Source organism: Equus quagga, chromosome 2 (assembly GCF_021613505.1).
Source record: "Equus quagga isolate Etosha38 chromosome 2, UCLA_HA_Equagga_1.0, whole genome shotgun sequence".
Classification (NCBI taxonomy): domain Eukaryota; kingdom Metazoa; phylum Chordata; class Mammalia; order Perissodactyla; family Equidae; genus Equus; species Equus quagga.
In genome coordinates, this window is record NC_060268.1 from 24,857,615 (window position 1) to 24,870,963 (window position 13,349).

Sequence of the window (13,349 nt, forward strand, 5' to 3'; positions counted from 1 at the left end):
TCCCCTAGATTATAGCCCGTCTCATCACCAGAGAAGAAGACCCTGGATCTCTCATCTCTTTAACCACCAGCTCTGCTCTCTGTCCTCCTCTTCTAGGAACAAGACAACCTCAATGATGCGGAGGAGCGCTGTGACCAGCTGATCAAGAACAAGATCCAGCTGGAGGCCAAGGTGAAGGAGATGACCGAGAGGCTGGAGGATGAGGAGGAGATGAACGCTGAGCTCACCGCCAAGAAGCGCAAGCTGGAAGATGAGTGCTCTGAGCTCAAGAAGGACATTGATGACCTGGAGCTGACACTGGCCAAGGTGGAGAAGGAGAAGCATGCAACAGAGAACAAGGTGAGGGCAGCTCTTTGTGACTCCAGCCCAGGTCTTTCCAGTATTCCCAGACCAGGATGTGGCCCTGGTCCTTGGCATTGGAGGTCCCCATAGATATCTCCAGGCTGGTGACCTCTGAACCTAAAGGGGACGGGGTTCTTGGTCGGCAGGTGAAGAACCTGACAGAGGAGATGGCTGGGCTGGATGAGATCATCGCCAAGCTGACCAAGGAGAAGAAAGCTCTGCAAGAGGCCCACCAGCAGGCCCTGGATGACCTCCAGGCCGAAGAGGACAAGGTCAACACCCTGACCAAGGCCAAGGTCAAGCTGGAGCAGCAGGTGGATGATGTGAGTAGTAAAAACCAAGCTCCATCTCTCTCAGATCAGGATTTTGTAGGCAACACAATGGCCAAGGGGTCCCTGATCCCTAGAATTAACCTCTCTGACCCCGGGGGCCTTTTTCTCTCTGCAGTTCCTCCCTGGGCTGCGACTCTGAATTCTTTGTGCTTGCAGAGATTTCTCTGCTGGTTTGACTTCCAATCCCACTGGACTGAGCTTAGAAGGGAGCAGAAGAGCATGCACTGTGGATCTCAGGTTTTCTACACCCTCTTTGTTTTCTTCTCTCCGCCAGCTGGAGGGGTCCCTGGAGCAGGAGAAGAAGGTGCGCATGGACCTGGAGCGAGCAAAGCGGAAGCTGGAAGGTGACCTGAAGCTGACCCAGGAGAGCATCATGGACCTGGAGAATGACAAGCTGCAGCTGGAAGAAAAGCTTAAGAAGTAGGAGCCTGTAGGGGCCAGGAGGGGCTAATGGAGGCACCTGCCCTGAGGGTTAAAGCCCGGGGTTCTGCCCCTGTTTGGCCGTGGTTGCGCTGGGCACAGTGGGCATGAGGAGGTCAATCACAGCCCTCCACCTTCACCCTCTGGGCCAGGGTGGGTTGAGGGGGCGACGACTGGTGCTGGCATGCTGAAGCCAGAGAAGAGAATGGGCACAGAGGAAGGAAGGCCACTTGTCACCTCCCTTCTCTTCCAGGAAGGAGTTTGAAATTAATCAGCTGAACAGTAAGATTGAGGATGAGCAGGCACTGGCCCTTCAGCTGCAGAAGAAACTGAAGGAAAACCAGGTGAAGTTCTTTGGGGCACAGCCAAGGGGGAGCTCAGTGGCCCTGAGTCAGCTGAGGCTGCAGGAGCTGCTTAGGGTTCTAGACAGTATCTGGAACTCCAAGCCGCCCCAGAGATCCCCCAGCCCTGACTCACAGGCATTGGGAACACCGGCCCTCCCCCATTAGGGCAATAAAGTCTTGCTTCAACAAGGCTATTGCAGGGGTAGAGGGGGTTCTCATACCTGCTAAAAGCACTTCTCTTTTTGAGCAATGCTGTGCTTCATGGGTTTTCTGCTCTGGGATAAATGCTAGGGTTCGATTCTCTTCTAATCCTTCCTTTGACACTTCTCGCTGCCTGGGGCTGAGAAGGAGCTTCATGGAGCACTGTCCTCTGGGGTGCTCCATTCATACTCTTCCCGGGTCCTGACCCAGCCCCTCACCCAGGCTGAGTCCCCATGGAGTCCCCATGATTAAGTCAACTCCCACAACCTTGAGCAACTCGCTTCCCCTCCCTGAACCACAGATTCTCTTCTCATCTGTAAAATGGGATTAATAACCCTTGCCTTACAGAGGACAAGAGGGGATAATATGTAGGAAACCACTTTGTCAACTAGGAAGCCCTATATAAACGTTATTTTAATATAGTCCAGGTTAGAGAAGTCAGCAAGCCACTAGCAAAGAGGTGTTCTTTTGTCTTCCCCATAGCTTTCTCCTCCCTCTGCAGAAGGAGATTAAATTAACAGCCATAGTCTCCCTTACCTTTAATGCACCCTGAATTTTAATGCACTCTTGGTCCCATGTTTGTCAAAAGTGCCCTGGACGCAAGGAAGGCAGGTACTGTCATCCTCATTTTCTAGCTGCAGAACCTGCATGGCTAGGACTGGACATAATGACCCCAAGGGCAGCAGACACTCAGCTACTGTGGGCAGGGCCTTATCCTGTCATTTTCTCATCAGACTGCGGCTGAGGAAGAGAGCTAACCTCCTCTCGGTATTCAGGGCCCATGGCCCAGGCTGCAAATGACGCATGAACACAGTTCCACTCCCCTGGGGGCTGCTCAGGGGCTGGCCTGCCGTCAGTGATAATTTGCCCTCCTGTCTGGTTGGCGCCGCTTCTGGGTTTTAGCCAGAATATTAGGACATCCCCAGGTTCTTCTACCTGGCTCTGTGCAACTTTGACTCTTAGACTCAGAACAATAGTACTGTCATCTCCATCAGGGCTTGGCCACGGGCTGTGGCTCCTCCTTCTTCCTGCCCAAGCTCTTGCACACAATCCCACCTTCTCCATCCTGGGAGCAGAGGCATGGACCACCCTGCACGTTCCATTAACACTGTCCACAGCCACAGATGAAGGGATCTTAGTGATCCTCCCTGAGGCTCCTGGCTAGTCAGACAACAGATTAAGATGGCAGATGAGACTTTCTCCCAATTTAGTCAAGGCCAAGGCTAAGGCCAGAAAAATGAGGTAGAGGATGACGCAGAGGAGAGCACTTTGCTAGCACTTGGCTGGCCTGGAAGGGAACAGTCAAGCTGGAACCCAGCCCTGGGCATCAATACAGCAAGCTGTGGAGAGTGAGGAATATGGTTGACTTTGTGGACTTTGCGGTTAACTCAGAAGATTACAAAAATTTTTGATTATTTGATGCATATTGTTGCAAATACTTGTAAAATAAAAGCACCTGCTCTCCTGCCTTATGGTTAGCAGAGGAGAGCCTAGTGCATCTGAGGAATCTCTGAGTTTCAGGGATCTCAAGATTCTCCTCTGAATGCAGATTCTCAGGATTCAGGGCTGTAGATGCTCAGACTGGGTCCGAGGTGCCCCTGGGAAGTGCTTGAAGATTTGGCTTCAACCAAATTCCTATTGATGGCTGTATATTATAGGATGTTTAGCAGAAGCCTGGCCTTGCCCACTAGATGCCAGCAGCAACACCCCCTCCCCAAGTCACGACAATCAAAAATGTCTCCAGACATTGCCAACTGTCCCCTGGGGTTGGCAGGGGACACTGCTCTACAGGACCTGATGCTTGGGCCAGGAGATTTCCAGAGCCCTGGGAGGGGGCTCCAAGAGAGGGTTCCAGGTGGTGGGGCTGAGCCCTTTGTGTCCGCTCCCAGGCACGCATTGAGGAGCTGGAGGAGGAGCTGGAGGCCGAGCGCACTGCCAGGGCCAAGGTGGAGAAGCTGCGCTCAGAACTGTCCCGGGAGCTGGAGGAGATCAGCGAGCGGCTGGAAGAGGCTGGCGGGGCCACATCCGTGCAGATCGAGTTGAACAAGAAGCGCGAGGCCGAGTTCCAGAAGATGAGGCGGGACCTGGAGGAGGCCACGCTGCAGCACGAGGCCACGGCGGCGGCCCTGCGCAAGAAGCACGCCGACAGCGTGGCTGAGCTGGGCGAGCAGATCGACAACCTGCAGCGCGTGAAGCAGAAGCTGGAGAAGGAGAAGAGTGAGTTCAAGCTGGAGCTGGACGATGTCACCTCCAACATGGAGCAGATCATCAAGGCCAAGGTGGGCTACCCACTCACCTCTCCTCACCCTCCTCTCCCTCACAGCCTCACAGTGCGCCTTCCTCCACTTTCTCTAGTTGCCGTCTCTCAGAATTCTCTTCTCAGCCTCTCCCTCTCTCCCTTGTCCCTCCCTCACCCTCCACCCAGTCTGTCTCCTCACCATCCCTCCCTTCCTCAATTCTGTGCCCTCTTCAGATTGTGTCCCTCCAGCACCGACCCGTTTCACCCCCCTGCCCTCTGTGCTCTCTCCACCTTAGCCCTTCTTTCCTTCCTCTGCTCAACCCAGCCCCTTCTCCCCAACAACTCCAGCCCCTCCTGCATTCACCCTTTCTGTGTCCCTTCCTGCCTGAAGGCAAACCTGGAGAAGGTGTCCCGGACGCTGGAGGACCAGGCCAACGAGTACCGCACGAGGCTGGAAGAGGCCCAACGCTCCCTCAACGACTTCACCACCCAGCGAGCCAAGCTGCAGACGGAGAACGGTGGGTGCTTCTAACCAGCCCTGTACCTGCCCCAGATAGGGCACTGGTTGCCCTCTTCTGTGACCCACAAACCCCCATGCCCACCTCCAGGAGAGCTGTCTCGGCAACTGGAGGAAAAGGAGGCACTGATCTCCCAGCTGACCCGAGGCAAGCTCTCCTACACCCAGCAAATGGAGGACCTCAAGAGGCAGCTGGAGGAGGAGGGCAAGGTGAGGCCCAGCTAGAGGGCAGTAGGGCAGGCTTGATGGCAGCCCTGGGGCCATTAACATCAATGCCAGCAATGGAGCCCAGAGGCTGGAGAGAGGCCTCTGTAATGGAAAGACCTCCAGGCTAGGTCATTCTCCGCTTCAGCTAAGCCACACTGGAAAGTCATCTAAAGCCTCTTTTCTTATTTGTAAGGAGGTCGAGGGGGCTAGCTGGGAAGCCACTCCAGGACAGTTGAGATTCCACACCAGCCCTCATCCTGAAAGAGGCTGGGGCTTGGTTGAAGTTTGTAGACATGAAAATGACCTGGAGAATGGGGGGAGGGCCTTCCCTCCCACCTTCCTGGGAGCTGAGCCCACTTCCCGGTGCCTGCCCCGCAGGCAAAGAATGCCCTGGCTCACGCGCTGCAGTCGGCCAGGCACGACTGTGACCTGCTGCGGGAGCAGTACGAGGAGGAGATAGAGGCCAAGGCCGAGCTGCAGCGCGTCCTCTCCAAGGCCAACTCGGAGGTGGCCCAGTGGAGGACCAAGTATGAGACAGACGCCATCCAGAGGACCGAGGAGCTCGAGGAGGCCAAGTGAGTCCCAGGCAGCCCTCGCCCTGATTCTAAGAGAGGAAGGAGCAAGAGGACCTGGGGTGGGGCAGGCAGAGTGGGCATGGGATGGTTTGAGGGGGGAGAACGGAGGGTGGAAGAGATGTATTAGGCAGTAGAGGTGCTTGAAAGGAAGCCTGGATTCTGCGCTCTGAGTGAACCCCGCTGGCCCTTACTCACTTCCTGTGACGGGCGAGCTTTTGGCCCGGGTTATACCTGATGCTCACGTATAAGACGAGCAAAAAGCTTGTTGGTCAGAGGAGCTATCGACGATCAGCCTGGGTGGGGAGAGGTGGGGTCTGCCACCCAGATGCTGCTGCACGTAGGGAGGAAACTGTTCTAGGCACCTGCAGCCTTGGCTCCCTTGAGGATGGGGTTCCAGGGCCTGAAGGGCTGCTCAGCGTCCCAAGGAGCTGTGGGGAGAGGGTGGTCCCAAGGTCCCGCTGTTCCCAGGTAGAGTCACACACACACACCCATCTCCCCGGGCAGGAAGAAGCTGGCACAGCGGCTGCAGGACGCCGAGGAGGCCGTGGAGGCCGTCAATGCCAAGTGCTCGTCTCTGGAGAAGACCAAGCACCGGCTGCAGAATGAGATCGAGGACCTGATGGTGGATGTGGAGCGCTCCAACGCAGCCGCCGCGGCCCTGGACAAGAAGCAGAGGAACTTCGACAAGGTGGGCTGGGGTCGGGGGCCACAGCCAGGAGGCAGAGCAGGGGGGCTGGTGTCCTCCAAGGAGGACATTCCGTTGGGGAGGCGGCTGAGCCCAGATGAGGGGCCTGGGCAGCCCCTGGAGGTGGGGACGGGGTCTGAGGCTGCAAGTGAGCCCCGTCCATCCCTGTAGATCCTGGCCGAGTGGAAGCAGAAGTACGAGGAGTCGCAGTCGGAGCTGGAGGCCTCGCAGAAGGAGGCGCGCTCCCTCAGCACTGAGCTCTTCAAGCTCAAGAACGCCTATGAGGAGTCCCTGGAGCACCTGGAGACCTTCAAGCGGGAGAACAAGAACCTCCAGGGTGCGCTGGGGCCCGAGAGGCCGGGGGGGAGCAGGGAGGGCGGCACTGAGGCAGGGAAAAGACAGGATTTGAGCTTTCTGGCCCTCTGACCCCCAGAGGAGATCGCTGACCTGACTGAGCAGCTGGCAGAAGGAGGAAAGACTGTGCACGAGCTGGAGAAGGTCCGCAAGCAGCTGGAGGCCGAGAAGCTGGAGCTGCAGTCGGCCCTGGAGGAGGCCGAGGTGAGGGCCTGGCTCTGCGCGCACCCCTGCCTTGGACAGCCCGCCCACCCTCTCTACTGTCTCTGACTCCCCATCTCTCCTGCACCTGGGGGTGACCTTGACTCTGTTAGCTCCTTATTCTTAATCCAAGGTCGTCTACACACTTACCCACTACCCATGACCACTTCCAGAGCTAGTGTCTGCACAAAGGAAAACATCATAGTCTGATCACAGGCCATAGGTTTTGTTTCCCACCGGGTTTATAAAGTTGAGGGGCCGGCTCCGTGGCCGAGTGGTTAAGTTCGCGCTCCACTGTGGCGGCCCAGGGTTCAGATCTCGGGCGCGGACATGGCACCGCTCGTCAGGCCACATTGAGGTGGCGTCCCACATCCCACAACTAGAAGGACCTGCAACTAAGATATACAACTGTGTACGGGGGTGGGGAGGGGGGAGATAAAGCAGAAAAAAAAAAGTTGAGATCTGTCCATCATCTTAACACCTCAGACAGTGGGTGGGAACAAGGGCTCCAGAGTCAAACAGACCTGAGTTTGAAACTCGGCTTCTGGACCTCCACAGTGTCATCGGGCAAGTTCTTTAAGTTCTCTGTACCTCAGTTTTCTCATCTGTAAAATGGAATTAACTTGGGGCCGGGCCCCTGGCCGAGTGGTTAAGTTTGCACACTCCCCTTCGGCGGCCCAGGGTTTCACCAGTTCCGATACTGGGCGTGGACATGGCACCACTCATCAGGCCATGCTGAGGTGGTGTCCCACACAGCACAACCAGAAGGACCTACAACTAGAATATACAACTATGTACTGGTGGGGCTTTGGGGAGAAGAAGGGAAAAAAAATATTGGCAAGCAGATGTTACCTTAGGTGCCAATCTTTTGAAAAAAGGAACTAATTGTACATACCTCCTAAGATTTTTATGTAGGATTATTATGAAGATTAACTGAGGTAACACCCTTAAGCACTTAATACATATTAGCTATTGTTACTGTTCATTTTTAAGAACATAGGGATAGCCTTGAGTTTAGGGATTTCTAACTTTTTTCACTAAAGGGTGAGGGACTTGGGAAACAAAGATAAAGCTTTGAATTTGTGGTTATAAAAATCCCTCCCTTTTCTATGATATTTTAGATGGGTCAGGAATTCATGCAATGTTGGGGCTGGAGGACCTTGGCAATTGTGAGGTGTAAACTCTGTCCTTGACAGAGGAAGCCCATGGCATCCAGCACTTCCTCCCCACAGCACCCAGGTGGGCTGGGAGGCAGGTCCCATCTCCCACCTCGTCCTCTCCAGGCTATATCCTGGCTGACACCCTGCATCCTTTCTGCCTCCCTCCCCTGGCCCTGTGCCCTGACTGCCTGCCTCAGACCCTCTCTCCCCACCCCTCTCCCAGGCCTCCCTGGAGCACGAGGAGGGCAAGATCCTCCGTGCACAGCTGGAGTTCAACCAGATCAAGGGAGAGATCGAGCGGAAGCTGGCAGAGAAGGACGAGGAGATGGAGCAGGCCAAGCGCAACCACCTGCGGGTGGTGGACTCGCTGCAGACCTCCCTGGACGCGGAGACGCGCAGCCGCAACGAGGCGCTGCGGGTGAAGAAGAAGATGGAGGGCGACCTCAATGAGATGGAGATCCAGCTCAGCCAGGCTAACAGGATAGCCTCGGAGGCCCAGAAGCACCTGAAGATTGCCCAAGGCCATCTGAAGGTAACAGAAGTTGGGGCTCTCAGAAGCAAGGTGAGCCCAGAGGAATGGTGAGGGCCAGAGAAAAGGGTCCTGGGCTAACAAATATGAGAAAGTGGGAGCCACCTACCTTCCGGACTTGGAGGCGTAAGGGAGGAGAACTGACCAGACCCTAAAGCATGTCCTGGACCAGTCCAGCCTCTAGACCTAGAGAAGAGATGAGGGAATGTGCTCCTTTGCCCTCCACTTGACAAGAGGTTTGTAAGTGTGGGATAAGGAGCATCAGATCCTGAATGGGAGTCCCTGATGGGATGGGGTCCAGGCCTCTCTACATCACTCTTTTCCCCACAGGACACCCAGATCCAGCTGGATGACGCAGTCCGTGCCAACGATGACCTGAAGGAGAACATCGCCATCGTGGAGCGGCGAAACACCCTGCTGCAGTCTGAGCTGGAGGAGCTGCGGGCCGTGGTGGAGCAGACGGAGCGGTCTCGGAAGCTGGCCGAGCAGGAGCTGATCGAGACCAGCGAGCGGGTGCAGCTGCTGCACTCCCAGGTGAGGAGGTCAGGGGCCACCACAGTATAACCTGCTGCGTGGCAGAGCCCGGGACATCTATAGTTGTTCTGAGCCAGATGCTCTGAGTGAGCATGTCCAACCAGGATCACAAATTATTTCATCTCTTAGGCCAACTCTCATCTGTTATTTGTGGCTGCAGGAACCACCACCTTGAGAAGGGGGGTCTACACTGAAAAGCTAAGAGTGTCACAATTGATTGGTGATGCCTGCCAAAGTCACAAATCTGGAAGTAGTGGGATGCCTGCATTATTCAATATCCTTGATGTAGGAGACAGCTTCCAGCTCACTCTGTAAAAATGGGACTCTGGCAGTTTAAGGAAGTACAGTTTGCATCTACTTGCAAACCAGATTCTCGATAGAAGACCATTTTTCTGCAATCGCATCAACACTATCTTTAGCTACGCTCTGCAAGGAGTTTTTGTGCCCATCTCTTGCAGTGCCCGAGGAGTTCCATGATCTGGTATATGTGAGAATGATGTCCTCCACTGACCTGGTTCTCTCCTCCTTCCCCCACCTCATTCTTTCTGTAACTACAATCATCTCCAGCATATTGTCCTGGTAAAAAAGTTGCTCCCATTTTCCTCAGAATATTTCCATGCTCCTGCATAGATATGTTACTAAAGAGCTCAGGAGAACTGCAGACCCTTCCTGCTTCACGTCTTTCTTCAGAGCTGAGTAATTTTAGATATAACATCTCGAACATATCTATTTTCACAGGAAAAGGGGAAGCACATGCAAAATAAGGACTATGCTAAAAGCAAGGCGTGTTTTTAAGAAATGACCAGTTTTAATTCTCTCTGGATAGAGGTGTAGAGTCAGGTGAGAAAGAAAGTATAGATGTGAGAGTTTTCTCTACTCATCTCTAGAACACCAGCCTCATCAACCAGAAGAAGAAGATGGAGTCGGATCTGACCCAGCTCCAGTCAGAAGTGGAGGAGATGGTGCAGGAGTGCAGGAACGCCGAGGAGAAGGCCAAGAAGGCCATCACGGACGTGAGTCCCCCCACCCAGCACACACCGCCCCGCCCCCGCCGCCCCAGCCGGCTCCAGGCCCAGGTGTCCCTGGATCGGGCAGTGAGTGCGTGAGGACTTAGCCCGCCGGTGCATCAGCTCTCTCCCGCCCACAGGCCGCCATGATGGCGGAGGAGCTGAAGAAGGAGCAGGACACCAGCGCCCACCTGGAGCGCATGAAGAAGAACATGGAGCAGACCATTAAGGACCTGCAGCACCGGCTGGACGAGGCGGAGCAGATCGCCCTCAAGGGCGGCAAGAAGCAGCTGCAGAAGCTGGAGGCCCGGGTGCGGGAGCTGGAGAATGAGCTGGAGGTTGAGCAGAAACGCAACGTGGAGACGGTCAAGGGCATGAGGAAGAGCGAGCGGCGCATCAAGGAGCTCACCTACCAGGTGCGGGTGATTGGGAGTGGCCGTGAACGCGCTTCCCTAGCCCCACCTCTTGGCCCACACGGGCTCCTCCAGAACCACCTTCCAGGAATGCCACCCCGCCCTCCTGGCACCTGCTCCTTGAGAAGCTGTCTTTAGATTAATTTTCTTTCATGTTCTCTGGAGTCAGTTGGGCTGGGGGCCATGAATTTTTCTAGCAAATGGAGAATCTACTTGTATCTCCTGAAAGCTCTTTTAACAGCATTTCTCCAGGGTTTTAATAACCTGAAGCGCTACCATGAAGGCATGAGACAGAAAAAGGAATCTTTCCACTTTACACCTGCCTGAGAGGGAGAGACACGGTGTGGCACTTTAGGGATAAAAGTTGGGGATGGGAAAAGATGCAGATCTTCCATGGAACTTCTGGGACAACAGATACAAGGCCTTAGACAAAGAAGATTCCAGAATGTTCTAAGACCTCTATTTGCATAGCTCAGAGCTTTTGCCCTTGACCTGTTATTTTCACAGGGTATGTGGAAAGGAAAGACAGAGAAAGGGGTAATGGTCCATTTGAAGGCCGGATATGAGAGGCACAGGAAAGAGATGCAGATGTATTGTGGACAGACCTGGAAATGGCATCTGAGTACATACAATAATGTGGAGATAAGACTGATCAAGTGACATGGGAGCCAGTGATCTTGATGCCCCAAATCTGGCCCAGCACAATATGTTAGAATATTGGGTTATGATAGATTAGAATGAGCTGGGCTATGCTAATACCCCTTCTTTCTGCGTTCCTCACTATTCCTCTCTGGTCACTCTAGAACCACAGGCCAAGAGCATCTGTGGTGGAGCTGATAGGCTGGAGCTAGAACAGCCCGATGTCTCCTTATTATCACATGAAGGAATTCCATTTGATTCTGAGCCCCTCCCCCCACTTACAGCTCTAGGGCCACAGCCCTCATTGCTTTTTAGATCCTGGACTGAGGACCTTGGCTCTTTGACCTACAAGTAGCATCAGAGATGTTCTCTTGCCCACCACCTCTTTGACCTGGCCCAGTGGAGGGAGGGGCAGCTGAGGCACAGGAGAGTGGATGGTGAGGGAGGGGAAGATGATACCACTCACTCCTCCCCCAAAACTGCCTTCTTCCGCCCATCCACCCCCAGACGGAGGAGGACAAGAAGAACCTGCTGCGGCTGCAGGACCTGGTGGACAAGCTGCAGCTAAAGGTCAAGGCCTACAAGCGCCAGGCCGAGGAGGCGGTGAGTTCGTGGTTTCCTCCACTCTTTCATCAACACACCTCCTATGGGTGAGAACTGACGAGTGTCTGCCCCCACATGGGGCCTGGACAAAGAGTCACTTTACCTCTCAAACATTTGTTACACGTGTCCAGTGGGCTCAGAGCTGCGTCAGGCACTCTGAGTTAACGAAAGCAAAGCTTATTTAACTCAGGGCCTGCCCACAAGCTGCTTATAATCTGTACACCATTAAGCCCAAGAGAAGGTAGCCCAGCTGCTAATGCAGGATGGGTGGCTAGCCAGTGCTGAAGGCGGCAGTGGAATTGGGCCTGGAAAGGGACCTGACCAGGCTTAGGGCAGTGGGGAGGACCTCTGGGTGGGCAGAAAAGTGTGGATGTGAGGAATTGATGAGCACACCTGTGCAGGAAACCCCAGGGCTGGGGAGGGTCTGTCAGAGTCACAGCTGGACAGGTGCTGTGAAGCTGGAGTCTGAGGGGCCTGGACCAGGCAGCACAGGATCCATGGTGGGCAGTGGGTAGCCACGGAGAATTCGGAGTGCGGGGCAAGTTGACAAGGGTGTTAAGCTAGGAGCAGGATACCTTTGGTGAGGCTCTTGCATGAACATCAGTGAGGGGTGAGATCTCTGAGCCCCTGGTTTAGGGACAGGGAGTCCCACCCACTAGGAGGCTGGGAGTCCCCCCTCCTGACCCTGTCTCACCTCCTTCTCCACTCCCTGGACCTCGCAGGAGGAGCAGGCCAACACCAACCTGTCCAAGTTCCGCAAGGTGCAGCACGAGCTGGATGAGGCAGAGGAGCGGGCGGACATCGCCGAGTCCCAGGTCAACAAGCTGAGGGCCAAGAGCCGTGACATCGGTGCCAAGGTGGGTCCCTCCCCCAGGACTGGCTAGTCACCCCTATGGCAGCTCACCTCCCCCTGCCATCAGTGCCCCCCGAGCGGACACTTCTTTCCCTGTATTTGGACAGCCCTGCAGGACCCATAGCACCCAGACCTGAGAATCCCCCATCTTGCTCCGAGCAGCCCCTACAGACTGGATCCTCTGCAGAAAGCCCAGTCCCACTGCCCAGACCACAAGACCCCTAAAAGGGACCCCAAGATCCCTGAGACCAGAACCTCTCCCCCTAAAGACATCTCCCCAGGCCCCCGAAAGCCTTAGAGATTCCTCGCCTCACCCTTCCTCCCTCTTGCCAGCTGCCCCCTCACACCTCTTATTCCTTTCTCAGCAAAAAATGCACGACGAGGAGTGATGCTGCCTCCAGAACCCTGCTCTCGCTCTCGCTAACCCATAATAAATCCGAGTGCCAGACGCTGCCTGAGCTCCTGTCCTTCCCCGGCACCGGCCAGCCAGGAGTTGGAGGAGGGGGGGCCGCCCCTGTATCAGAGCCCTGGGAGCCGAGGCATCCACATCCTTAGAGGAGAAAATCCAGGTCCAGAGGAGGGAGGTGTCCTTCCCGAGGCGGCACAGCCATGGGTTCCAGTTCTGCTCGGTCACTCATATGATGGAGGGAGGGAGAAGTTTCAAAAGTGGAGAAAACAAAGACACAGAAGGTGGGCCAATTCCAGCCGCCGGGAGAGAGGTTTTTACAGCTGAGGCTGAAGCTGCCGTACCCCACCTGAGGCTGCAGGGGTTAAAGGAGTCCTGGGACACCCAGTCCCTCCAAAATGAATTTCCCACTGATGCCAAGAGAGGCTCAGGGCTGGCTGGGGAGGGAGGTGCAGATAAAGGGGTTGGTCGCATTCTGGTCAGCCCCTTAGAAGTAACCCACAGGGAGTCCCCCTTCCCATCATCCCCAGGTACATCAGCGGGACCTGGCTCTCACGCCAGCCTCTGTGGGTCAGCGCTTCACCACAACAGCATCCTGAGACTCAGGCCAGCTAATGCTGAGCCAAAACCCGGGTGCAATGTGGACCAAAACCAGGCATGGATTGTCTCATTTTGACCTCTCACACAGACACAGACGAGCACAGGTGTATGTGCAGGTACACACCACGCAGATCACACTCTGCTGTCTCTGAGCTCCCACCAGGGACAGTCTGGCCCGGATCACGCAG

General features: G+C 55.2%; 1 protein-coding gene across 1 annotated transcript in view; it reads left to right on the forward strand.

Moving 5' to 3' along the window:
- LOC124235387 (myosin-6) overlaps positions 1–12,584 on the forward strand; it is a 28,051-nt gene extending 15,467 nt beyond the window's left edge. The window contains exons 21-38 of the mRNA XM_046653266.1: positions 97–339; positions 489–665; positions 949–1,094; positions 1,348–1,438; positions 3,529–3,918; positions 4,270–4,396; positions 4,487–4,605; positions 4,981–5,177; positions 5,682–5,865; positions 6,034–6,199; positions 6,296–6,420; positions 7,801–8,109; positions 8,437–8,640; positions 9,528–9,653; positions 9,788–10,063; positions 11,207–11,302; positions 12,025–12,159; positions 12,521–12,584. Of these exons, the coding sequence (XP_046509222.1) occupies positions 97–339; positions 489–665; positions 949–1,094; positions 1,348–1,438; positions 3,529–3,918; positions 4,270–4,396; positions 4,487–4,605; positions 4,981–5,177; positions 5,682–5,865; positions 6,034–6,199; positions 6,296–6,420; positions 7,801–8,109; positions 8,437–8,640; positions 9,528–9,653; positions 9,788–10,063; positions 11,207–11,302; positions 12,025–12,159; positions 12,521–12,544 (3,135 nt within the window). The 3' untranslated portion in view covers positions 12,545–12,584. The remainder of the gene's footprint in view (positions 1–96; positions 340–488; positions 666–948; positions 1,095–1,347; positions 1,439–3,528; positions 3,919–4,269; positions 4,397–4,486; positions 4,606–4,980; positions 5,178–5,681; positions 5,866–6,033; positions 6,200–6,295; positions 6,421–7,800; positions 8,110–8,436; positions 8,641–9,527; positions 9,654–9,787; positions 10,064–11,206; positions 11,303–12,024; positions 12,160–12,520) is intronic.
- Positions 12,585–13,349: the final 765 nt, after the last annotated feature.